At 57.2% G+C, this 25,450-nt stretch overlaps 2 protein-coding genes across 2 annotated transcripts in view; one reads left to right on the forward strand and one right to left on the reverse strand.

The window, feature by feature from the left end:
* Nucleotides 1–191: 191 nt before the first annotated feature.
* On the forward strand, nt 192–787 carry NDUFAF8 (NADH:ubiquinone oxidoreductase complex assembly factor 8). Its single transcript, XM_014259426.2, has 3 exons — nt 192–285; nt 369–479; nt 572–787. The coding sequence occupies exons 1-3, from the start codon at nt 205–207 to the stop codon at nt 590–592; spliced, it is 213 nt and encodes a 70-aa protein (XP_014114901.1). The 5' UTR covers nt 192–204; the 3' UTR covers nt 593–787.
* Nucleotides 788–2,006: 1,219 nt separating this feature from the next.
* The window catches only part of SLC38A10 (solute carrier family 38 member 10), a 28,968-nt gene continuing 5,524 nt past the window's right edge, over nt 2,007–25,450 (reverse strand). The window contains exons 5-16 of the mRNA XM_014259412.2: nt 24,355–24,498; nt 23,327–23,451; nt 20,740–20,842; nt 19,896–20,078; nt 18,147–18,258; nt 17,862–17,968; nt 12,860–13,013; nt 5,947–6,117; nt 5,182–5,643; nt 4,568–4,651; nt 3,820–3,999; nt 2,007–3,567 (exon numbers count right to left, since the gene is read on the reverse strand). Of these exons, the coding sequence (XP_014114887.2) occupies nt 2,435–3,567; nt 3,820–3,999; nt 4,568–4,651; nt 5,182–5,643; nt 5,947–6,117; nt 12,860–13,013; nt 17,862–17,968; nt 18,147–18,258; nt 19,896–20,078; nt 20,740–20,842; nt 23,327–23,451; nt 24,355–24,498 (2,958 nt within the window). The 3' untranslated portion in view covers nt 2,007–2,434. The remainder of the gene's footprint in view (nt 3,568–3,819; nt 4,000–4,567; nt 4,652–5,181; nt 5,644–5,946; nt 6,118–12,859; nt 13,014–17,861; nt 17,969–18,146; nt 18,259–19,895; nt 20,079–20,739; nt 20,843–23,326; nt 23,452–24,354; nt 24,499–25,450) is intronic.

Below are 25,450 nucleotides of genomic sequence, written 5' to 3' on the forward strand. Positions count from 1 at the left end.
AGCGCCTTATTGAGTTGACGCCTGAAGGAGGCGGGAAGTAAACAACCGGCACTTCCGCCAATCAGAGCTGCCCGCGCCGAATAACCAATCAGAAGGGGCGCGGTTCGGGGTGATGCCGCCCAATAGGAGAGCGCGGTGTGTGACGGGCGGGGCGCGCAGCCAATGGCGGCCGGCCGGGCATGGCGGCGCCCGTGCGGTGAGGCGATGGCGGGGAGCGGAGTGTGGCTGCGGGCGCGGGCGCGGCTGCGGCGCTTCCCGGCGGCGCTGGCGGCCTGCGGGGACCAGGTGGGGCCGGGGGGCACAGGGGGGCGGCTCCGCGGTCGGGGGGGGGCGGCGGGCCCCGCTCCCGTCCCGTGTGATTCTCGCAGGCCGCGGCCTACGGGCGGTGCGTGGCGGCGGCGGCGGGCGGAGCGGCGGAGCTGCGGCGGGACGCGTGCCTGCAGGAGTTCCAGGCGCTGCGGGAATGCTTCGCCCGGGCGGTACGGCTGTGTCCCAGTGCCCGTGCCAGCTGCGATCCCGGTGCTGGCGGAGGGAGGCGGCCTCGGCCCGTTCTGACCGCGGCTCTTTGCAGGCAAAGGCGACACCGACGTGACCCCGGAGCCGCCCCCGCCTGGAGACGCCCGGGGACAGTAAAAGCCTCAAATCCACCGGTTTGTCCTCAGCTGACGGAACCCTCCCGAGCCCCGGAGCTGCTCACCCGCTCCCCGGCCCGGAGGAGGTGCAGACCCGGGCTGGGTGAGGGTCACAGATCTATCTTTATTTATTAAAAAGAAGAACATAATTCAGACCAGAATGCTTCAGCTTATTTTATTGATGGGCTCAGCCCGCGCTCCGGGCTCTCCCTCCCAGCGTTCCACCCGCCCCGGGGGAGCCGTTCGTTCCCGGCGGGACAAGGCCAGCTTCCAGCCCAGCCCGGGGTGCCCACGCCATTCCCAAGAGCAGGAATGTCAGGAGCGTCTTTGGTCCCTTATGTTCACACAGAGAACAACAAACAGGCGGCTCTGACCCCGCGGGGCCGGAGCCGGCGGCACAGGGAATGAAGGAGCCGATCCGGCTCCCTCTCCTTGGTGCCACAGCCCGGATCCATCTCCCCGGGGCAGAGCTGGAGCGGTGCTCCAGACCCATCCCTGCCTCTCGCAGCGGCTCCGGGCTCCCGGCCGCGGTGCTTGTGCTTGACGACAGCGTTAATGGAGAAGCTCCTTGGGTTCGGGGGGTTTAAGGCCACACTGTTCCGGGGGGTCTTCCCAAAGGACTCCCGAGGTGGCTTCCCTGTCACTCTGGGTTGTGACACCCCGGGAGCACCAGGCAGGGACAGTCCCACCCCGTCCCAGCTCTGCAGGGTCCCGCTGGACACAGTTGCCAAAGACATTTGGAGGACATTTGGATATAAAACCCAGCACAGTGATGAGGTCTGAGGGCTCCAGGCTGGGAATTCTCAGCCGGTCTAGGGAGAGCTTTGGGATTGAATTCTGTACATTCGCCAGTCAGGATGTAAAAACACAAAACCCAAAAAAACCCAAGGGATTAATCACTGGGAACCTGAAACAACACAGAGCTCTTGGGGAAGCTCTTCCCTTCCTCATTCACCAAGCAAATTTGCAGAGGTGGAGCAGGGACCTGTCTGGGTGCAGAACAGGGCAGGGGGAGGCTGGGAAGAGCACACAGAACACAGGAAGAGGGAGGTGGAGCCCCTGGATCCACCTGGCTCTGCCACGTTTCTCCCCAAACCACTCGCCTCTGGCAGAAGAATCAAGCTGGGTTGGGAAGGGTCAGGGGGAAGTTGAGCTTCTTAATGCACTTTTGAGAGGGGGAGTGGAGCTGGAGAGCACGGAGAGGAGCACCTGGGGAGGGCAGCGGGGGCAGAGCCCCATGTGATCCCAGTGTGTGGCCAAGGAATCCCATCCCTGGGAGAGGGGCAGCACAACAGGAGTTGTGCCCGGTTAAGGCAGAGTTTCTACTAAATGAGGCTCCCAAACCACCACTGTGTCCCAAACAAAAGAGGCTCTGCTCCTGATCCAGCACTTGGCTCTGCTGGTTCTCAGCTCACAGCTTCTCCGGGGTAAAGCCCTTCCCGAGGTGCGGATCCCAGGTCCCCTCGGCCAGAGGAGTTGGGAGATGGTTGGAGAAGGCAATTGGATATGAATGAGATGCTGGAAAAGGTCCTTGGAGCAGCGGCCTGGCAGGGAGCCGAGGTGGATGGCAGCTCTGGAAGGCAGGGGACAGCAGGAATGTCATTTCCAGTGCCTCCATCTCCTTGGGCACCCGCAGGCACACACTGGGGGTGCTGCTGTGGAAGCCCCCAGGGCGGCGCTCAGGGATCCAGGGAGATCCTGTGGATCCGAGCGCTGCGTCCAGCAAAGCGCTGCCGGCTCAGATCTCTCCGTGCCTGAGCGACGCCGGCGAGCCCGAGCGTTCCCTGGGGAGCGCGGCCCCGTCACGGGCTCCTGTCCTGTGCCAGCTGCTGGATGTGGCGGCTGCGCACCAGGTGCTGCGCGCCCTCGGCCACCCGGCTCAGCCGCGTCTCCAGCGCGCTCCGCAGGTCGTTCACCTTCACGTCGGGAAGGGGGTTCAGGCCGATCAGGACCCCCCCGGCTCCTGGTGCGGCCGCCTCCTCCTCTCCATCCTCCTCCTCATCCTCCTCCAGGTCGGGAGGCAGCAGGTCCCGTCTCCTGCGGCGCAGGTCCAGGCCCCCCTGCAGCTTCAGGTCCCGGTTGGGTTTGACGTCGCGCTCCGGCTGCTGCGGATCCCTGGGAGCGGCCGCTCCGTTCTCAGACTTGGGTGCTGGAGCGTCCTGAGGGCCGGGTTTCCCGTCGGCGCCGTTGGAGGGACCCCCACGGCCCTGCCGGCCCCGCGGCTCCTCCCGGGGATCCTCCTCCTTCCTGTGCCCGTGGGCAGGCGGGTCCCGCTGCCGCCCGCCCGCTCCCTCGGCCTGTGCCCCTCTATGCCGCTCCTGCTCCCGGGGGTGCTGCTCCCTCACCGCCACGTTCCTGTTACTGGAAGAGTCCGGCACCACTGCCAGGTCCTTGGGCTCCACCTGACTCACAGTTTTGGCTTTAAGGTCTATTCCTGAGTCTCTTTCCAAACTCCTTCCTGCTACTCCCTGAACTTTGGCAGCCCCCGGCTGTTCTCTTTGGATCGGAGCTGCAGCTGCTTCCACGGCTTTCAGGAAATTCTTCTTCTGGTGGACATCTCTTCCAGCTTTGGCTTCACGTTCTCCCAAATCCTCTGCCAAGGGCTTTTTCTCCAGGTTGTTTCTGGCTGCTGGAACACGCTGGGCATCTCCGTGGAGGGGATCCCAGTTCTCCACAGGATTCTTAACAGCTCTGTCATTCTCTTGCACCTTCCACTCCTTGGGAGGAGCCACAGGAATGTCACGCCTGTGCCCAGCCTCTTCCAGCTTCCCCACGATGTCCCTGTGCTGCTTGGTGGAATCGGGGGGCTGCTGGCCCGGGCGCTGCTCCGGCTGCTCCTTGCTCAGCGGCTTCGCGGCCGTGTCTCCCTTGGCTGCGAGGGCCTCGTCCTCCCTGCTCCTGGACAGGGGCACGGCAGGCTCTGGCTGTGCTTCTGCTGCAGGACAAAACCGACATGGAAAAGGCTTTTCTCAGGATATTTCCTTCTCCTGCCACCACATTCTGTGTGACACGAGATGAGGCCACAGGGCGGGATGAGCAGAGCTGTGGCTTATCCCTACAGAAATGGCTGTGCAAGCGGACTCTGCCATGTGCCAAAGGAACTCAGATCTCTCCCAGCTTGATTTCGGAGCTGCTCTGAGCTGTGAGCACGCTGTGGAGGGGTCCTGCTCCCTGGCCACGTCCTTACCTGGCTTTGGCTTCTCCTCTGCCCCCTCCTCCTGCCGCTGCTGGTGGATCTCCTTGTGCTGCTCCTCGATCACCGCCAGCAGCTTTGCCTGCTGGTCCAGGAGCTGCTTGTGCTGCACCTGCTGCTCCTTGATCACCTGCAGCAGCACATTGTGGTCCAGCAGTTTTGCTGGCCCTGCTTCTGGAAAAGGGGAAAAAGACAGAGGAAATAAATCCCCTGTGACCCAAAGCCCTCAGAAATCACCTCAGCTCTGGATGGGGCTGCAAGGGCTCTCCTTGGCAGGAAGATCTGACTGCACAAACCCTGCCAGGAGAGAGAGAAGGAAGCTGGAAGAGGATGGGATGAGAGCAAGAGAGCTGCACACAGGTCCAAGCTCAGGCTCCAACCCTCCTTTGCCAGTCAGAGTTTGGAGGGAGGAGCTCAGCCCGAGGAAGGGCGTTGCAGCTCCAGCTCTGATGCCCCAGGGACAGAGCAGCCGGGGCCTTGAGGGAAGGAGCTTTTCCCTGTGATGTGTTCAGGTGTCCCCATGTGCCCCTGCCGTGCTGCTGGAGCTGTTTCACTCCTGTCTCCCTCTTCCCAGGGAGCAGCCAGAGCCGGGTGCCTCAGGTCCCTGAGTGGCCCTGCCAGGTGTACCAGAGATGGACAGGCACCACCTGATGCTATGCAGGGGCTGTGGCCTCAAGTCCTCCCACAGAGAGGGATCCAGAGAGATCCAGCCTGTCCCTGCATGCTCCAGGGACATACTCACCCTCTGCCTTCTCCTCTTTCTCCTCAGTGTTCCGGTTCTCCAGCAGTTCTGCTCTCTCTGGCAGGGGCAGCTCCTGCTTCTCACCTGCAAAGGACAACAGAGCTTTGCTGTCAGTGCAGATGTTCCCTAAAACTCCTCCACGTTGTCCCGGCACCGTTTGTATCCAACCCGACGGCTGCGAGGGAAGTAATAAACCCAATATTTAACAATCCCATGGCTGGTGGCAGCGAGCCAGCACTAACTACCTCAGCCAATTAACATGCAAGAACAGCTCTAACTGGCTTTTAGACGGGCACTTGGCAATGTGTTCCCTGTCAAGATCTCCCGGCTCCGTGTCCCCGGTGATTTGGGAGCCGTGCAGGAACAGCACGGCACCTGACATTTTGGCGGGTAGCGAACAACTGTTTGACAGCTCTTGCAGTAGCTGTCAAAGCCACCAGATTCCTCCCTTCCTGCAGCAGCTGCCGGAGGGGCTGTGCACACTCACGTGCTCCACTCATGGCGTTAAAAGGAAGCATCAGGATGGAGATGGCAATGACCAAATAGTCCCGTCTCCAGGGGCATTACAGGCCCAGAAGAGCTTGCTCAGATGAGCTGCCATGAAAGGAGCTTACCAGGGTCTGCTTCCTTCTCCATGGACTTTGCAGCCTCCTCTGCTTTCCTGGGGAGCTGCAGCTGTGACTTGTCCTGGTCAGCAGCCTGGGCGGTGTCACCGTCCGGCACGGCCGCCTGTGCCTTGGCTTCCAGCTTGGCTTCCCCTGGCTCCAGCTCCTTGTAGGGCGGCCTTCCCCCCTGCTGCACCGCTGCCTCCGGGACCTTCTCCAGATCTGGGCCGGGCCTGCCAGTCCCTCCCCGCTGCTGGTTCTCAGCAACCACTTCCTTCCCTTGCTTTGGACCCAGCGCCTCCTTCTGGGGCTTCAGCCTGGCTGGCTCCTCCAGCAGACGGTCGTTGGCTCCTCCGGGAGCCACTTTGTTCTCGTTGGATTCCTCCCGCTCCCGCCCCATGTCCACGACCACCTCATCGTGTGGGACCGGGGGCTCGTGGCGATGAGCTTCCCCCACGGGCAGGGCAATCCCTGTGGGGGACAGGCAGGGTCAGAGGCAGCAGGTTCCCAGTACACCCAGTACACCCAGTACACCCAGTACACCCAGTTCTGTGCTGCTCTTGTCCAGCTCTGCCTTCTCTCCCTCATCTGGAGGCCACGTTCCCAACAAGCCTCCAGAGCATCAAACACTAAACCACCTTCAATCCACCAGTGCCACCACGGAGGTGGAGTGAGGGGAGGAGGGTACGGAGCAGAGTTCAGGATCTCTGTCTCAGAGTCCCACAAAACACCCCCAGCTCCCAATCCAGCTCCCTTTCCTGGGATCACCTTTACCTTGATCAGGACGGTCCAGCTGCACTTTCTCTTCCACTTTTCCTCTCTCCTCCTCCCTCTTGGGCACTTGCACGGGCACCTTGATCTGTGGCTGCTCCATCTCCTCCTTCTCCTCAGGCACTTTGGGTTTATCACGGTCATCCTCGGGCTCCTCCACCACCGGGTTCTGCTCTGCAAACACAGGATGGGGACAGGGATGAGCTGTGGCATCTGGGAACTGCTGTGTCTGTCCTGGTCCCCTTCACCCTCCCAGCCCAGCCACTGATTTCCCTCCAGCCTCAGCACGGTGGGGGAGCTTTTGTTCCGGGGTCACCTAGTTGTTTTCTCTGTCGTGGGTTTTTATGGAGCTGCCAGCAGGGAAGCATGGCTGGGATGGAGCAGGGACGGAGCAGGGATGGAGCAGGGATGGAGGACGGACAGAGCAGGGATGGAGCTGGGATGGAGCAGGGATGGAGCAGGGATGGAGCAGGGATGGAGGACGGACAGAGCAGGGATGGAGCTGGGATGGAGCAGGGATGGAGCAGGGATGGAGTCAGGATGGAGCTGGGATGGAGCAGGGATGGAGGAGGGACAGAGCAGGGATGGAGCTGGGATGGAGTTGGGATGGAGCTGGGATGGAGTTGGGATGGAGCTGGGATGGAGCAGGGATGGAGCTGGGATGGAGTTGGGATGGAGCTGGGATGGAGCTGGGATGGAGCAGGGATGGAGCAGGGATGGAGCAGGGATGGAGCAGGGATGGAGCAGGGATGGAGCTGGGATGGAGCAGGGATGGAGCAGGGATGGAACAGGGAGGGAGCAGGGATGGAGCAGGGATGGAGCAGGGATGGAGCAGGGATGGAGCAGGGATGGAGCAGGGATGGAGCAGGGATGGAGCTGGGATGGAGCTGGGATGGAGCAGGGATGGAGCAGGGATGGAGCAGGGATGGAGCAGGGATGGAGCTGGGATGGAGCAGGGATGGAACAGGGAGGGAGCAGGGAGGGAGCAGGGATGGAGCAGGGATGGAGCAGGGATGGAACAGGGATGGAGCAGGGATGGAGCAGGGATGGAACAGGGAGGGAGCAGGGAGGGAGCAGGGATGGAGCAGGGATGGAGCAGGGATGGAGCAGGGATGGAGCTGGGATGGAGCAGGGATGGAGCAGGGATGGAGCTGGCTGCTGCTGCGAGCCAGTGCCACCAGATGGTAGCATCCCCCCGGCTCCCTGCCCCAGACCCCCGGCTCCAGGAGACACGGAGCTGGAATCCAGACCCGGATCCCCCGGCACTGGAAGAGACAGAGCTGCGATCCAGCCCCGAAGCCCCCAACACCAGAACCTCAGCTGGGGTCCAGCCCAGCTCCTGCCTCCCCGCTGCTGTTTGCTGTGAAACCTCTTAAAATCTCCTTTATTTTTTCCCCCTTTTAGTGCCCGGGTGTTCCCACAGCCCTCCAGACGCCTCTCAGAGGAGGAGTGCGGAGGTTCCCTTTTCCCGCAGGAGTTTTGAGGAGGGGGATTAAACAGGCATTAATTAGGGGAAACTCCTGAGGGAGACAGGGGAGTTTCCCCCCCGCCTTGCCCTCAAAGAGATGGAATGTTTTTGGAAGACACATCCCAGTCAAACCAGTCACTGGTATGACCAGCATATTCCACATGGAATCTTTCATATTCCATGGGATGGGAAGGGTCCCTTCCACCCCCAGCGTGGCAGAAAACCCACACAGGGAGTGAACTCTTCCTTTGGAGAGCAGCAGAGAAGGAAATCAAATTGTTTCCCAGCAGTGAAGTTGTTCTGCAGATTTTTTTCCATCCAACAAACTCTTAAAAAAAAAAAAATCTATCTTCTGTAACAAAAAAAAATTCCCAACTCTTCCCCCCTTTGCCCTCCCCCGTGTGATTTCCTTTGGGGAATTAATTCTATAAACATCTTTCCATTTTCTCCTCCCCCTCCGCAGGGCTGGTGCGATTTATTACGAGATGAACTCATGGGAAAGAAGGGATTGCCACAACTTCAGCTGCGTGGGCCTTGCCTGAGCTGGGGAAGGAGGGGGGAACAACAAAAATTCACAAAAAATTAAGTACAAACTCCTGGCCCAGAGGGATCTGTGCCAGCAGGACCTTGAGCCTCTCCAGAAACCCGGACTGTAGCCCAGAGCTCCACACCCAGAGGAGGGACGTGTGTGGGGCTGGCCGCCTCTCCACGTTCCTTCGCTTCGGGAATGATGGTGGGAGGGGAAAAAAACTCGGATTTTCTGAGAAATTCGAGTCTAGTACCCAAGGGTCCCCCTCTCCATTGAGGGACTTCCCAGGGTTCAGCAAGTCAGGGCAGGACACTCCTCCTTTTCAGGAAAAACTGGGCTGCAGGAACCAGTGCCCAGCCCTGGCCAGGGGCCCTGGGAAGCGGGAGGCCGAGGCTGGGGAGGGGAGCGCTCGGCACGGCTGCGGATGTTCCCAGCTCAATCCTGGCCACAATGCAAGAAATTATTTACTCTATTGGAGGAAAGTTTCTCGTTAATTGGTTCATGGAGGCGGGAGATGGCTCTGGTCGGAGAGGACCGGAGGATCCAGAGAACCCCAAGACAGGCAGGGCCGTTCCCACAGCGGATGGGAACGACGAGCCGAGGCAGCCAGACGACGTTCAAGGAGAAATCGAAAGGAAGGAGAAGGAAATAAAAAGGAAGAGAGGAGGAAATAAGAAGGAAGACGGGGGGAAGGTTTCCTTGCCAGCAGGAACTGGAGGAGTTAAAGGCCGCAGTTGCCCTGCCCAGAGCAGCAGGTGAACCCCCCGTGGGCCCAGGGCAGCCCGAGGGGCCGGGGGAGGCCCCGCTCTGCTCCGGGAGTGTCCCTGGCAGCTTCCATCATAAATCAGGCAGAGGCACGTTCCCCGCTCTGCAAACAATGCAGGAAAAGCCCAAAACACAAACAAAACACAAACCCAAAAGTCTCCACGCCGCAATAAGGCCAAGCTGCCTCTAAGCCATCATTTGCTCAGCGGGAGACAAAATTAAGTTCATCATCAGGGCGTGAATTAACAACCTCTCAGGCTGCCTGGAAATCCATCCGGGGCTCCGGGTGCTTCGCAGGGAAGAGTTTTGCTGGGGTTCTGCCTTTCTTCTCGCCCTCCAGGTCCCTTTGGAGCGTCTTCCAGTAACGCTGCTCCTCGTCATGTTTTATGAGCGGCCTTGGACTTTACAGGCAAGGCCTGAGAGGCTGTAAAAGCTTTTTGGCTCCCAAGGAGAGGCCGGGGCGTGAGGCAGCACCGAGAGAGTTTGTTCTGACCCCCCGGCTCTCCGGCAGCTCCGCTCACACGAGGGGAAGCCGGGGCGTCCTGCAGCTGATTTGTGTGTGTGCGTGCCTGGGTGTGTTGTGGTTTGGCAACAGCCTCTCCAGGCTGCCATAAAATTTCATGATTAGCAACCTAAAAGCTTCCACTCTCCCCCCGCTCCTGGTTGGGATCGTTGCAATGGTCCCAGGCAGGCACTAAATCCCTCCTCACACGCTTTTCCAGCCTCTCGGAGCTGAAATGTGCCTCCACAGCCCCTGCCCTGGGCAGAGGCAGCGGGATGGGCCTCGTTCTGCTCGCCCCCAGTCCGGGGGGAGCCTCGGGGACAGCACGAGGAGCCCCGGGACACACCACACACCCCAGGGCGTCACCCCGGGGCTGAGCAGGGACACGGGGTTCACGACCTGCTTGTGCCAGCGCGGCTCCAGATCTGCTGAAATTCCTTCATCGCCTGATAAGGAGCTCGTGCCAAGGAGAAGGAGCCGAACAAGCGGGACAGAGGGCTGGGGGCAAACGCTGCCCCAGGACGTGCCAAGCAGCCCCGCACCCGGAGCAGGGCAGGGCCTGGCCCTCCCCGGGGAGCCCCCAGCCCAGCTGCGCCTCCAGGAGCCCTCCCTTCCCCCGAAACGGGTCCAGATTTCACAAGGTTATGGAATGGCATCCCTGAAATTAGTTCACAGTTGTCTCCTGACGCACCAGCAGTAAAAACCAACCCAAATTACCAGAGGCTGCTGGTTCCTTTTCTGTGTCACAGGCACTATTAAAAGCTCGCTCGCACAAAGCACCAGGGAGAGCCGCCGCGGAGCCAAGCTGTTCCTGCAGCTAAGCAGGATGCGGGAGCCACGTTCCACACATCTCCGGGGCTGCTCCGGCTGGGAACGCCGGCAGGGACCCAGCCTGGCTCGGGCAGGCTGCTCTTGGGGGGCAGAGCGCACGGATGCAGGGACGGAGGATGCGGGGATGCCGCGCGCCAAACGCAGCCCCAGATTTTGCCCCAGTCCACGTAACACAGCCCACCCCAGGCCCCAGGACACCGGGATGGCCGGAGCTCGGTGCCCGGCACACCGGGAAAAGGGTCCTTGCACAAGGAGCCTGAATCAGGGCCTTGTTACCCAACATTGCACAACGCCAGGGAGAAGATGAAGAAGCAACGATCAAGTAAGGAGCTGAAAAATATTACAAAATCTTAATCCCCCCCGAGACCCTCGAGGGTGCTTTAAATACGGAGAGAAATTGCCTAATTAGCTTTTTTTTTTTTTTTTTAGCTTTTTTTTAAATGGATAATTGCCTTCCTGAGCTTTCAGAGGCAGCTTAGCAACCTTTTAACAGAGGCGCAGCCGCGGCGCGGAGCGGCAGGACGGGGCTGGAAGGGGTTTTATCCCTTTCCCGAAGAGCTGCTGACAGTAAAACCTCCAGCACCACAGGCTGGGGCTGTAATGGGCACTTGGGTGTCGTTAGGAAAAACACGATTCCGAGGCCGCTGGTCAATACGTGTTCACATAAAAGGCCAATGTTCTAATATTCATAATCCCCGGGCCCACGGGGCAGGGCTTTAATGAAAGTCTCTCCAGTTCTGGGCTCCACAACATCAAAGAGGCCAATAAAACTCCTCTCACACGCTGACAGGCAGGAGGCAGACGGGGAAGGCAGCGCTGGGGAAAGGCCCTGCGGTTTGCCTTGGATGGGGCAGCACGGGAAAGGGCACGGAGCAAGCCTGTGTCCAGGGAGGGAGCTGAGCATCCTCTCACCCAGAGGCACAGATGCACCTTGTGCCTGGAAGAAGAGGTCTGGAAGAGGCCAGGAAAAGGGCTGGGAGCATCACCCTGCAGCCAGGAAAGGAGCCTGGAGCAGCAGCCCGCAGCCAGGGAACCCCGTGCCCTGCGGGGAAGGGGCTGAGCACCCAGCAGCGGTGCCCAGGGAGGAGCCGTGGGATCCTGCTGCAGCCCCGAGTGCGGAATTCGGCCCATCCGGAGGGCACCCAGGTGCCGGGGGCGGCCCAGCCCGCATCCTGCGCCCCTGGAAGGACAGGATGCAGCTGCTGCGCCGCGTTCCAGGCGGCAGCTCCTGCTCTGCAAAACAAGGCGGGTGAGGACGAGGGGGAGCCGCGGCGGGGGATGAAGGGCACCATTTAACGCCTCTCATTGCTAGTCAAGCCCACATCCTGCAGAGGCACAGGGAGGCACGGATCCAAGGAACGGCAGCGGCGGCTCTCGCGGGGCAGCCCCACGTCCACCCTGCAGGTCCTGGTCCCCCTTCTCTGCTCGGCTCCATCTCCCCCCTTTCCTCCTCCCCGGGGATGGAGCCCCCGCTGGCAAAGGGACCTCAGGGGACAGCTGAGCTTCACTCGGAACCGCACGGCTCCTCCCTGGGAACTTTATGACCCGGGAGCACTAAACCCGCCTTCCTCCCGGGTGGGATTATTTAATCCAGCAGCACTCAGAGCTGCGGGCTCCGGGAGCGCTCGGGTGATCAGAGCCTGGCATCCCGCTCCACCGCCCCGGCTCACGCCGAGAACGGGAGAAGTTTCAGCAAACTCCAGCGGACACCGTGTTTTATGGGATTTTTTATTTTCCCAGTCAGAACACGTGTCATTAGCGATTCCTCCTGAAAGGAGCAGCTGTTCTTTGGCCATTACTGCTCCAAAATTAACCAAGACGGAAGAATTCAATCGCATCCCTCCTCCAGGCCCTGCTGAGGGCTCCATTAAGGGATTGGGAGCGTCTTTTGCTGGGAGTTCATCGGCATCCGCGTGCCCGGGAAGGCACACACAGCCTTGAGTAAGCCACGAGTAAACCACAAGTAAACTCCACCACGGAGCAACCCCAGAGTGAATGTTATCGGCAGCAGCACCGGTGTGGGAGACGCTCCAAGCTGCCGGGCAGGAACCCAGCCAAGAACCAGGAGGGAGGATAATCTCCAGAAGAGCCAGCCCCTTTCTCCCTTCCGCTCTCAATCTCTGTGAGGATATTTCAAGGCCTCCAAAGAACAGAAAAAAAAAAAAAAAAATAACCCCGCAGGAGCAGAAGGAAACAAAACTGAAGCGAAGGAACAGGACGCGGCAGGGCCGAGGGGCAGCGCGGGGTCAGGCGGCACCTGCGCGCCACAGCCTTGCTCCGGAGCAGCTGGGAAAGGGAGGAGCGGCCGTAATTCCATCAGCAAACAAATAATAAATAACAAGAACCAGTAAACAAAGCTGAGGCATAATCACAGGCTTTGTCAGAGCGAAAGCAGAGTCCGAATTTATACCCTCGGCACCAAAAAAAGAGGCAGCTCCCATAAATTTCCTTACCTTCCAGGGTGATGGATGGCTGGTCCTTGGGCTGGCAGAGGGGGAGAACAGGGCCAGGAGGGCACTCTGCTCATCCCAAATAAGGATCCCTGCTCTGTCCCTCCAGGGGATCCCAGGCCTGCGCCACACCTTTCCCTTCCCAAAAGAACAACTCCCACAAAGTACCATTGGAGGTCACAGTGGCTTTTCCGGCAGACAAAAGTTCAGCTTTCCCTGGAAAAAGGCCCCAGGAAGCTGGGAAGAGGCACAGAGCTGCCTGGAAATTACCCTGCTTCTGCCACACTTGAAAAAAAACCAAACCTTCTCCTTCTTTTTAAGCGGTGAAGCTGAGAACAGGGCTGGGAAACCCAACTCCAGCAAGCACATACCTGGAAGTTTGACCGAATCCTGGTCAATTCTGTTCTCCTCTCTGCCCAGGTGCTCCAAGCCCACTGCTTCTGTCCTCACAGGGGTGTCCTCGGTGGCAGACAGGGTGGTGTAGGTGCTGATCACCAGCATTCCCAGCCCAATCCACAGGATAATCTGCACAAAGTGCCAGAGGGACAGTGAGCACAGGAAATCCAAGGGGAGCATCCCCACGGTGCCTCCACAGCATTCCAAGCTCAGCACAGTGACACGTGTTAGGGAGAGAAATGTCAGAGAAATGTCAGGAAAGCCAGTTGCTCCTGGCTGAGGTTCATATTTGGGTGCAGAGCCATGGGAATGGGAATTTCAGAGGCTGGAAGCTGTTGGAGAGGCTTTGGAAAGGCTCAAAAGTGAGTGGAGTGAGTGGAGAGGACACAGGGGTAGGAAAATGCATGTGGCAGACACAAGTCCTGCTGCAAAGACACATTCCCTGATATTCCCAGCATGAGAATTCCACGAATTTGGGTCTGCCTGAGCACAGAGGAGCCTGGCCTGGTTACAGCCCCCAACCATTCCAGGGAGCTGCTCAAAAAACCCCTGGTTTTTGAAAGCAAGGGTAACATGTCCACACACAGGTCCTGGTCCCAGGGCTCAAGAAGCTGCTGAGAAATGACTCCCTGATTCCCAGAAAGCTAAGATCAAACAGGATAAAAATAGAAGGATGGAATTTGGATCCCGTGAAGGGAAGGGCTCCTGGAATTTCTCTACCTCAAAAAGGAGAAAGTGATGAGCAACAGAAGAATTTTTACAGCTTGTTATGTGATGACAAATTGATCTAAAAGGATCTAATTCCACATAAGTCATAGGAAGTGTTTGATGGCACTTGGACAACCTGGTCTAGTGGAAGGTGTCCTCGCCCATGGCAGGAGGTGGAACTGGATGAGCTTTAATCCCTCCCAGCCCAAACCATTCCATGATTCCATGACTCCCAATCCTCAGTGTGCAGATTTACATCCCAGTTCGCAAAAAGCACAACAAAAAGATGCTTCTCAGTGTGGGGAAAACCAGGAATGGCCACAGGGAGCACTTCTACCACTGGAAGCTGCCAGGAAACTGCAAATCAAGGGGAGAGGTGAAATTGGAAGGAGGAATTAAAACATTGGCACTTCCAGAGGGGGAGGAGGGGCCGATGCTTTCCTCACCCGCCTCGTGCTGAGGGAGGTCACCCAGAAATGGGAGCAGCGTGGTCAGAGCCGGGCCCAGGAGACCCCTGAGGGCCCGTTCCCAGCACACCCCGCAGACAGCCCGACGCCTTCGGAAGGAAAAGGCTGGCGGGACGCGGAGCAGCTCTGGATCAGGGGCAGCATGGCCAAGGAGCAGAGGCCAGACCTTAGAGCTGCTGCAGAGGAAACAGGAGCAGAATGTGCTGCCTGCCTTGCCCGGGGTGCACAAAGAGCAGATATCCTGCCATCCACCCCCCGGGCAAACGCCGAGTCAGCAGGTCCTGCACCGCTGCCCTGGGCTCGAGCTGCTCCACTTCCTCCCCTCCCACAACCCACAGCCCCGGCACAAATGCATTTTGTGCCTGGGAGGCTGTTCTGGCACCTTCCAGAAACAACAGCGGAGAGGAAGAGCGTTTCCACAAAGAGGATCTATTCTGGTGCCACAGGAACCAGGAGCAACGTGGGAGAGGAGGGAACTGTAGGAAACGGCTGAAAACATGAAATGCTTTAAAAGGATTTTTGTTGTTTCTTATCTTAGTGGGGAACCAGGGGCTCAAATGGCTCGGGCTGAAACCCCTTTGATTGTTGCACATTTGGAGTTCAGCTGCGAGCTCCCGGAGCAGCGGGTACGGGCGCACGTGGCAGTCGGGGACAGGCTGGGCTGTCCCTGAGCTGCCCTCACCCAGCTCCCCCCTCCTCACCTACCCCCTCCCCAGCTGAAGACCTGAATAAAGAGGGCCATGATTTGGCTTAATTCCATGGAGATGCTTATGACATGGAAAAGCAGGCGGTTTGCACTCAGGGGACCACCAAGGCAATCGAAGGAACGGGAGTGAGGGCTGCAAGGACTTGGGGGCTCAAGGAACCAACCCAGGCAGAGGAGCCACCAATCCCCACGGCATCCAAAGATCCTGGAGCGAGGGGAGCTCAGCACTGCAAGGCACTGCTGATCCCATGGGAATGATCTCCCCCAGACCCAGAGATCCCACGGAGACCTTTCTGCAGAAGCTCCTCTCAGCATGGACAGGGTGAGAGGCCGTGCACAGCCCCGGGGCAGCTCAGCATGGCAGGGCCCATCTCCCGGGAGCCACGCTCCGAGCACAGCCAGGAACTCAGGACAGGAAATTTACACGGCCGTTTCCTCAGCAGGTCGCGCTCCCTCGGCCCTCCTTCCTCCCAGAAGATGATGACTCCAACTCTGCACAGCAGAGCCATCAGCTCAGCCCTCCTCCTGCAGCCACGGGGAGCAAACACGCCGCGTTTGTGTGGCGTGACGCCATCCCCGTCCTGCTGGACACCGAGCTCCGAGGGCCGGAGTCATGGCGAAGGAATGCAGAGCCCCGGTCGCTGTCGGCTCCCCCCTCAGAGATGCCGTGTTTGGGGGGCTGTACCCCACCCCTGATGTGCTGCTGGGGAAGGTGTGCTGGCCCCTGCGGAAGGGCAGAGGGGAATCTCTTTTCCACCCGCACAGGAGCGAGCCGAGGGGTCACTTCCTGACCTCGGGCAGCTCCTCTTCCCCAACTGGGACAACAGCAACTCCGGCCTCCCTAGGAGGGGCCTCTCGGACAAGCTTGTGTCAACACTGGGAAGGCAACACCTTCCTGCTGGCAGTTACACACTCTGTTCACAGACCCCCACACGCCCTGCGGCAGCCCTGCCAAACCCGGGGCTCCCGGGGAGCAGCGGGACGCAGACCTTTACAGGAACAGATGCTTAACCACAAGAAAGGGAACACTCTCCCTGCTTCACTCACAGCACTGTGTGCCTGACTCCAGGCTTTTTAACTTCTCTGGGATCTGCTTTTCCAACCTAACCCTTCCAACCAGGGCACTCCCAGCCCAGCCTGGCTGAGCAGCAGCTCCAATCCTTCCCAGCTCCTCAGGAGAAGCCCTTTGCTGGCCAGCAAACATCTGCCCATTTTCCTCCCCCACCTGAAATCCTCTTCACTACTTTTAGTGCAAAATCCCTGTTTTGTAGCCTCAGTTTGCACCATCTCCTGTAAAAACCTGGCCTTCCATGTCACCACCCGCTCGACACTGGACGCTGCTGGGTGCCAGAAGTGGCCAGATAAAAGCAGCCAGTTCTCAGCAGCACAAGAGCCAAGATAACCCAGAGAAGTGTAAAAGCTGGCACTGAGGTTTGCTGCTCTGAAGGAGGCTAAAGCTGATGCAGGGAAGGAGGGAGAATGTCCATACAGGCTGCTTGGACAGGGACAGGAGGAGAAGGACAGCTGAGCCCAGGGCTGGCTCCTCTCCCCCCGCCTGCCACCTTCCTCAGGAGCTGACTTTGATGGAGTGGAGCACCTGATCAAAGGAGAGCAGGAATGAAGGAGGAGACCAAAGACAGAGCTCCAGGGAAAGAATAAATGAGCCTTTGCAAAGACCTGGAGGGAGGAGGAGAGGGTGGGCTCCGAGTTGGGCTGTGCAGGCGGGGAGGTGCTGAGCAGGGCGGGCAGGTGTGTCCTCGCTCCAAGCAGGAATGCAAACCTGACAGGCAATGGATCACTCAGGGAAGGCTGGACAGCTTGCTGCCAGCCCCTCGAGAGGTAACCCGGGGCCTGATGCTTTAGATAAGCCCTTCCTCCTTTGTGGGGATTTCTGCAGGACAAACATCTCCCTCAGCCTCGTGACCGGGTTTGGGGTCAGGCATTGTGAGGGCCCCAGTGTCCCACCCCGAGCAGCCGGGCTGAGAGCTCAGCCTGTCCTGAGTGCAGCCTCGAGGCACTGCAGGGAAACACTCTGGCCCAGCCAGAATAGAGAGCAATTCTTGAAAGTGCTCTTTGTTTCCCTGAAAAACCCAGGCTGGCATTCAGACTCCTGCTCGGGGTTTCACTCAAAGAAGTTCGGAGCTAAGTGTCAGAATTCAGAGTGAAAGCTGGAAAGTTGGACTATTTCCTTGTGTCAGGGAAAGCACAGGGAAGAAAAAAAACACACCCTGCTTAAAAAATTCACGTAGGTTTGCAAAGCCACAAGTCATTAAGCACAGAACAAGCCACCAGTTCTGTGGGCCCCACAAAAACGTGCTGCTCTCCCCTGCTGACTCCGCACTGTGCCCAAAACCTTCCTCCCAACCCAGCACTGTCCTGACTGGGAATGCTGGAGACAGAGGCCTGTGAAAAAGGCAGTGGGTTAAATTATTGTCAGGAAAAAAACCCCAAAACCTGTTAATTTCAGCCCACGGTATTTGCAGGAGCAGAGAGATCAAGCCCAGCAAAGAGCCACTTTGTTTCGGTCCCTGAGGAGGCCAATTCAAACTGGAGCAAAAGGAAAAGTTAAACTCCTAACAGCCTCTGAACGACCCCAATCCCTCAGAAAATCAATTCCTGAAGCAACACCTCTATGTGTGTGTTCCTTTTTACTATTATTTTGGTTGAAAGCAGAAAGCTGAGGGTCGGCAGCACAAACCGCATCGTGGAGCCCTGTTTGTTTTACCCAGCCCGGGCAGGTCGGGATATGAGGCTTTAAGGTTTTACAGGCTGCCTGGATTTCCTCTTCTGTGGATCCAAAACCTGAATCCCACCAGGAGGAGGACTGGAAGCAGAATTTTATGCACAAAATGACTGTTTCACTTGCTGCTGAAGGGACAAAAAGAGCTGCTCTTCTAGCTTGGGCCAGCAGCTCTGCCACTGTCTGTGCATCCCTAAGTGGTGGACACCCACCCAGAACAGCTCCCACCTGTACTGGGCAGACTGGAGGGGGAGGCTGGAGGAGGTGCTGAGCAGTTTCTGTGCTGCAGCCAAATGAAGCACGTTCCCAGGCTCTGCAGAGGGCTTAGGGGGATGTCAAGCAGCATCAGCACTGACCTGTGAACAAAGCGCGTTCTTGTGGATCTTCTTGTAAATAAGAGCTGGGCAGATGAAACAAATGAGGCTTCCCATGGTCGCACCTGTCAGGCCCAGGACTGTTTCCACTGGGGAAGAAGAGGAAAAGTCAGCAAAGGTCTTTTCCAGGAGTGCCAGAGCAGCAGCACGGGACAGCTGCCAGAGCCCCCGGGCAGGATGGGGTGTGAGTCTGGTCGCCCCAGCCAGGAAAACAAATAACAGAGACCAGAGAAAGCAGCCAGCCCTTGTTCCCAGCTCCCCACTCACCATTCGGGATCATGATGCCTCCGACCATGGTTCCAAACACAACAGCCAATGTCAGGGCTTTGAACCGGAGTGGGGGCATGTAGCCCCCGGCAGCGAAGGTGCCGTCCTTCTGCTGGGAGGGCAAGGGTGGAGGGGGAGAGGTTAGCTCCGGTATCGCAGTCCCCAGACCCTCAGCAAATCCCTCAGCCCCCCAGAAACCCCCTCAGCAATGCTCCAGTCCCCGTGCAGGGACTCGGAGAGCAGCCCAAGGCCGAGGGCAGGAGGAAGGAGCTCGGGGGTGCAGGAGGAGGGAGAAGTCACAGGGGAAGAGCTCTGGCTGTGCTAGGGAGAGGTGTTCCCCAGCAGCTCTGGGAGCAGGGCCATTCCTGCTGCCACAGGAGCAGCTCCTCTGACTGGGAGACACCCCAGGGAGAAGGCAGGGGAGGATGGGTGCTGCTGGGCAGCTGCTGGAGGAATTCCAAAGGCCCTCTGCTTCCCATCCCATCCCACCTCCCGAGTGGGAGGTGTGGAAGGCAGAGGCCCCAGCGTGCCCTGCAGACCCGGCGGATCCCAGCTCTGCTGCTGCACAGATGGGAGAGGAAGGCAAAGCGACACCTTCAGAGCCCAGCCAGCCACGAGCCCGAGCCCAGGCGAGATCCAAAGTGTTCCCAAGTGTTTCCAGCGCTTCCTCCCCTGCACCCGCTGGCTCTCACCGACCGTCTGCCCCCATCCTCAGGCCCTCCCAACGTGAGAAAAGAGCCGGGGGCTTCTCACAGGCAGAAGTGGCAGGATTTAGAGCTATAAATTGCTCAAGTTTTATTTCCTGCCTAAGAGGTTTCTATTTATGCGGATACACAAAGGCCTCAGAACATTCCCACAATCTCTCACTGTTATTTGCTGAATCCCATCGGCGCGCTCCGTGCGCACAATGCACAGAGGAGAACGCGCCACTGCCACAAGGGACTCACAGTCTCCAGCAGACAGACCAGCTTCAGTCACAAAGGCTGGCTGAGGAGCTGGCCCTGGGAAAGGTGGAACGTGTGGGAGAGGGCTGTATCCCATATCCCACTGCCCGCCCCCGCACCGGGCCGGCACCGCAGCCCGGGAGGCGCTGGAGGAAGGGGACATCCGAACCCGCAGGGGAAAGGGCTGCTCCAGGGCTGCTGACAAAGGTGCTGGCTGAGAATAATGCAGCAGGAATGAGCAGGCACACAAGGAAGCAAGAAGAAACGGGGCTGGGCTGGGCTCCGAGGCCGGGAACAGGAGCTCAATGAGTTGGCCAGCAAAAGGACAGCAGCTGGAGCAGCAGGAAATGAGGAGGCTCTGCTGCTTCCAAAAGCTCATTTCTCCCTCTTTCTGAGGGAAAGAACCACCTTGGCTCTGAGCTGTGTCATGTGTCTGTGCCAGAGCTGGAATCCCCAGCAGAGCAGGGAGCAGCAGGCACGGGACATGGGCTTTCCACTGGGAACTCCAGCCCTTTGGCCCATGGAATTGCTCTGCAGAGAGGACACGAACCTCCAAGTGCCAGGGATTGACCACTGAGCAGAGCAGGATCTAGAGATGGCCACAGGCCCCTGCTGCACTGTCACCACACCCTGGCCACTGAGGTTTTTATGGGAGGTGAGGCTTTGTCCCTCTGGACAGCAAGTACCTGCCACATGCCATTATCACCAGAGTCTCACAGAGCCAAGGCAGGTTTGGGGCCCAATAAAGAGTCACAAAAACCCTTCAAAAATCAAGTTTCACACCGAGGCAGCCCTGGGATCTTACCTGCTGCTCAAAGAGCAGGGTGTTCAGCGCCTGTCTGCAGGGCAGGATCATCATGGGGAACCCCACCGCCACCGACATCATGAATCCCACCCGGATCATCTCCGTCACCACGTTGGAAGGGAAGTTCATCAGGACGTTCCCAGCAATGGCCTCGGTGTAACTCACGTAGCCAAAGAAGCCCACCTGGGGAGGGGAGCGGGGTTCACACCTGCTCCTCACAGCAGGGCAGGACAGTGAGCTCCCATCGGAGCAGCCAAGTGAGGTCACTTCCACTGCAACCTGCCAGCAGCCCCAGCACCCCAAAACCTGGGACAGGTCGTTAATCAAGAGTGGGAACTGCCTAAAAGGAAGCTTCTCATCAAATGCAGGGGTTTTCCTAGAGGACACACTTTGCTTGCTGCCAGGCCCATGGACTGTCCCTCTCCAACAGAGGGGCTGTCACCAATCCCTGCAGCAGCCTGGCTCATGGGCCGTGGCTCTCCTCAGGAATTATTAACCCAGTTTTATTAACTGCTGCCTTATGAGGCATAACCTCCTTCACAACAGGCTGGAAAAAGCTCTCCCAAACTCTGGGTAGCAGCCCCAGCTCCAGGTTGGGCCCGGGAAGAGCTGGGCTTCCACTCTGTCTCCATCCAAGGAAACGTGCTACTCTGAAATCTTGGATTCTCCCAATGCCCCCTGTGCTCTTGGGTTCATCACCCCCCACCCAACTCTGCTTTCAGCACGATGACTTATCTGTCAGAATGAACACAGATAAGCAGAAACCAGCCCCAGCTGCAGATAAATCCTCATCCCTGTGGCCCCTCCAGATTTCTGGCAAGGGAAGAGAAGGGGAAGTTCCTACCATGATGTAAAAGGTGGTGACCACGTTTAGGGAAGAAGCGAATATGGAGCTCATGATTTTGACAGACGGCTCATCCAAGCTGTCGTAAGTAGGCAAGACCTGACTGTAAAAAGGGTAAAAATATTTAAGGAAACTTGCAAAAAAAATGGGAGAAAACCCCCAATCCCAGCCCGTTCCCTACTTCAGCCCAGCAGCAACGAATCCCTGACACCTTCCCCCTCTGGAGCATAAACACCTGCTGCTATTCCACAATTTATACTGCTAATGCCAAGAGATTTCAGAACACTCATAACTTTTAAGTGTTGCAAAAATATTCCTGCTCTCCCCACCCCACCACGTGGAGAGAAACGTGTGATGTAAACATTTGGGTTCAGAGAGGGTTGCAAAATGAATGACCGTTTGTTCCCGGGCCGCGGGTGGCTCGGGGCCAGCCCCAGCGCCGGAGATTATTGTTCTTGGAGCTCTCCGTGCTGATAATTAAAGCAACACAGTGTTTACAGAGGAAAAGCGGGAAGAAGGTTGGAGCATCCCACTGTCTGAAGGAAAAGTTAAACAAACAAACCCCAGCCCAGCGCCTGTCCTACTTCAGCTCGCTTCACAGAAAGCCGGGAGTGCCAATTCCCTGGGATTTGGGGTATTTACAGCCTTGGAAGGAGTGGGGAATGTCCTTTGTGACATCAGGTGCATATTTTAGCACTCATTAACCTCTTGTTAGTTTAATTCTAGGGGCTGCATCCTGGAACTCTCGGGAGAAGAGGGGGGGGTCTGCAGGGAGATGGGAAGGGATATCCCCAGCTCCAGAGGGCACCAAGCCATTCCCAGGAATTGTGTCAGGCTGAGGCCAAGCAGAAAGGTCCTTAACCCTTAATCCCAAGGGAGGCTGAGCATCTCAGGCTCCGGGACACCGGGGCTGGAGCTACCGGCAGGGAGCACAGCTGGCTGCCCTGGGATTTGGGATTCCTCCCTGGGAATGAGGAGACTGGCTGCCCTGGGATTTGGGATTCCTCCCTGGGAATGAGGAGACTGGCTGCCCTGGGATTTGGGATTCCCCCCTGGGAATGAGGAGACTGGCTGCCCTGGGAATCTCTCCATTTCGGATCCCTCCCTGCCCTCTCCACAGCCACCTCCAGCTACATTCTGGCCTTCAGCCTCCAAGGGAAGGGTCCAGCCAAATATTCAGGCTTGGGAAGGAAAAAAGAGGGAAACAGGGAGGCTCTGCAGTGTGTGGGATGGTTAAAAAGGTGATTCAGAGGTTAGCAAAATTAAATCTACCCAGCTGAGACTATGGAGATAAACTACATAGAAAGAGAGGAACAGAATATATAGAAGGCAGGTAGAGAGAGAAAGAGAGAGAATAGAGAGATGGAAAGAAATAAAAAAAAAATATATAAATATTGTCTGGGCTGGGGACAGGGTATTTTCCTGATATTTGGAAAAAACACACTGCTTTAGATTGGGTTTGCCACAAAAGTGCTGCCATGGAGCCCATATTTAGGTACACACAAATCCAGACCAAACCATTTCCCTGCATTTCCAATTCCCAGGAAAATTGTTCTGGGTACTGTGTGGCTTCCATAAGGGAAAAAAAAAATAAAAGGGATTTGTAACAAGGTAAAGCTGCAAGAGAACACAATTCCCTTTGCCAGTTGTAATGGAGACATTAAACAGCAAGCCTGGAGTGTGCTGGGGTAGGATCTGAGCTGCCAAGAGAGCCAGTAAGTGGGAAATGATGATTTGGATCTTGGAGTGGGTGTAAACACAGCAGTCTGAGCAAATTTTATCTGTCACATTCATTTACTGTTGGCACGAGACCCATTTGCTGGAACTACACGGGGGAAGCCCGGCTCTGCCAGGCTTCCAGAGGAGGATGGTCCTTCCAGAGGGGGCCAGTCCTTCCCGTGTCCAGGGCTGGATTTACACTGCTTAGAGCTGTCACGGCTCTGGCCAGGCATGTGCTGTCCTGGTGCAGCAGGGAATGCTGCTGGGAACCTGGAACAGCCTGGCCTGCCTCACCTTCTTCCACTTGGCAGCAGAAACCCTCGCAAAAACAGGGAACTGGAAAGGTGGAAATTGCCTGGGCTGCTCTCACCTCCTTCCATGTGCCACTAAACCCAGGGAACTGGAAATGCAGGAACAACCCTCCAAAGTCAACAGCTGTGTGATGTTTGGAGTGTTCTCCAGGAAATTTGTGGAAGCAGAGCAGCCCCCAGCATTCACTGCTCAGGTGGGGGTCACACAGTGGGGTGACACAGCCTTTCCTGGTGCTCCAGCATTCCCTTCAAGAACCAGGGGAATTTCATCCCTCCTGCAGCTGCACCAGAAGCTCCTCAGGAGCTGTTTGGCTCCAGCAGTCTCATGTTGCTCCATTACAAGAATTCCCAGGTGAAATGGGATAACAAAAGGGTCTGGCCAACAAAAGGGTCACGACTGAATGAGAGGCTGAACTTCAGTGAGCTGTAAAATACTCTGATGAAAACAAACCACCAAAGCAGATGGTATCTACCCCTTGCAGATCCTCCTGACCCTGTGCCCTCACACAAACTCACTGCAGGGACAAGTGCCAGGGCTGGGAATGGCAGGTACTTACGACTGACAGGCAAAAGACATTCCAAAGATGGGGATGCAGCGGAAAATGCCCTCCCAGCGCATGTAACTCACTCGCTGCAGCCACTGCCCGCTGAAGAGCCCGTGGTTGAAGGAGGACACCACAACCTGCAGCCAGGACACAGAGCAGCGGTGAGGAGCCAGCCCCAAACAGCTCCAGGGCAGCAGCAGTGCCAGGCTGGGATAAGAAGCAGCGTGTGACAGCTCTGCTGGGAACAGCTCGAGCTGCCAGCACAGCCCCTTCCCAATCCCCCAGCTCCACATCCCACCCACACAGCTCCCAGGGCCACCAAGGATCCCAGGGAGTATTTCAAGGGATCGATGACATCCCCCCCTCGTTTGATGCCGTCAGACATCGCAGCACACACCAGGGTGGGACAATTTCCACCCTCACATTAACTGTGAGAATTATTGCTCAAAGCAAACTCTTTTGCACTTTTTAAAATGTGTTTTGTGAAATGTGTTTTTAAATCCAAACAGGAAGCACCGTTGGCTTTAGAGAATCACGTTCAGCAGAGAGAGACAAAGGGTCCTAAAACAGGATCCCACCTGCTGCTCCAGGGCCATTTAACAACACCAGCTCACCAAAGAGAAGGAAAAACTTTATGGAAAAGGGGAGGAGCCGAGGCCAGGGAGCTCCCTTGCCATGGACACAAGAACTGGCAGGAGTTGGGTTGCACAGGAAGCAGAAGGTAAATATCTCTGAATGTCTGTTTATAATATCCTTGGATGGGGTTTCTAATCCCCAGAGACGTTTCAGTGCAGCCAACTCTCGGAATGTTGTGGTTTCTTAAAGGCACAGCTCCCGGGAGGCAGCTCTGAGGTGGGACCCTGCACAGAAAAAGTTACATGGAAAGAATTCCCACACCTCCCTTTCCTTCCCGTCCTGAAATTTGGGTGAGACAGGGCTGGGGCTCCACGAGGGAATCACAGGAGCATCTGGCAGGTGAAACTGGTCATTAAAAAGCAACAGAAAAGTAGGAAAACGGGATCCCCGGTGTCCGTACCCACCACGAACATGAACACGCTGTAGAAGATGAGAGCCATGGCACTGAAGGACTGAATGGAGGCCATCATGTTCCTCTGGAGGCTCAGGGGAAGGACGATGCACAGGGAGACAGCGAAGAGCAGGACAATCCGGAACGCGCCCGACACCTGCAGAGAGACCGGCATAACCACCTGGAGGACACCCAGCACACCCACCCCATCAGCAAACCCCGGCATGGTTCATCTTTCCAGAGTGAAAAGCAACTTTAAACAGTGAAATCCTGTGTCTGGAGGTGCTTGAAGATGCTGCAAGCTCAGTGCTCTGTGGGCTGTGTCTGTGCTGAGCTGAGACAGTCACTGGGTGCCACTGTTGCTCTGCAGTGTGTGACAGGTCCGAGCTGGAAGAACTTGGGGGGTGGCTGGGGGGGGTTAAATGCTAATCCAGCACAAGCTATTTAGGTATTTTCATGCAATTAAAGAAAATCTAAATTTACTTGGGGAGACGAGAAATTGAAAGTGTTGAAAACTCCAATCCATAAAATTAATCAAAGCCTCACACTGGTATTTATTATAGCAGAACATTCTGGAATGCTTGGAAATATTTAATACCTAATTTGGCTGCAGCCTCAACGCATCTTTTTTAACTTCACAGTCCCTTAATCTGAGCTTAGGAGCATCAGGCAGCACAGATAACACTCTACCAAAAATCCTTTTGCTTCCCTGCACGGCCCTCGTGCCGGCTCCGAGGAGCACCTCCTGCCTCTGAGCATCCTGAGCCAGCAGCAGGCTCATCACACGGCTGAGGAGGCAGGAACACAGAGATTCTGGCCACAAAAACAACCAGGGACAGGACAAAAATCCCTCCTGAACTACAGGGAGGAGAACTCAGGCAGAGGAACTGCCTGTCACTACCCACTGGGGGAGGAATTAAGGCAGGAAGCATTATCTCCCCCAGGAATCTGCTCCAGAATTAATAGGAGACCAAGTTAAAAAGAATTCCTTTGATGGAAATGCCTTATTGGAGTTTTACCCAGCTGATTGTTTGCCATATGTCAGAGCTTCCCAGACTTCCCAGAGCTGCAGGCTCCGTGCACGAGGATCCCTCCGTGAGGGGACCCCA

The sequence above is a fragment of the Pseudopodoces humilis genome, chromosome 21, assembly GCF_049639895.1.
Source record: "Pseudopodoces humilis isolate 2021_Gansu_Grassland_sample_001 chromosome 21, ASM4963989v1, whole genome shotgun sequence".
NCBI classification, from domain to species: domain Eukaryota; kingdom Metazoa; phylum Chordata; class Aves; order Passeriformes; family Paridae; genus Pseudopodoces; species Pseudopodoces humilis.

Coding starts and splice junctions, on each gene's coding strand:
- NDUFAF8 (XM_014259426.2), top strand. CDS start 205: ATGGCGGGGAGCGGAGTGTGGCTGCGGGCGCGGGCGCGGCTGCGGCGC. Junction 286..368: donor TGGCGGCCTGCGGGGACCAG/GTGGGGCCGGGG, acceptor TGATTCTCGCAG/GCCGCGGCCTACGGGCGGTG. Junction 480..571: donor GGGAATGCTTCGCCCGGGCG/GTACGGCTGTGT, acceptor GGCTCTTTGCAG/GCAAAGGCGACACCGACGTG.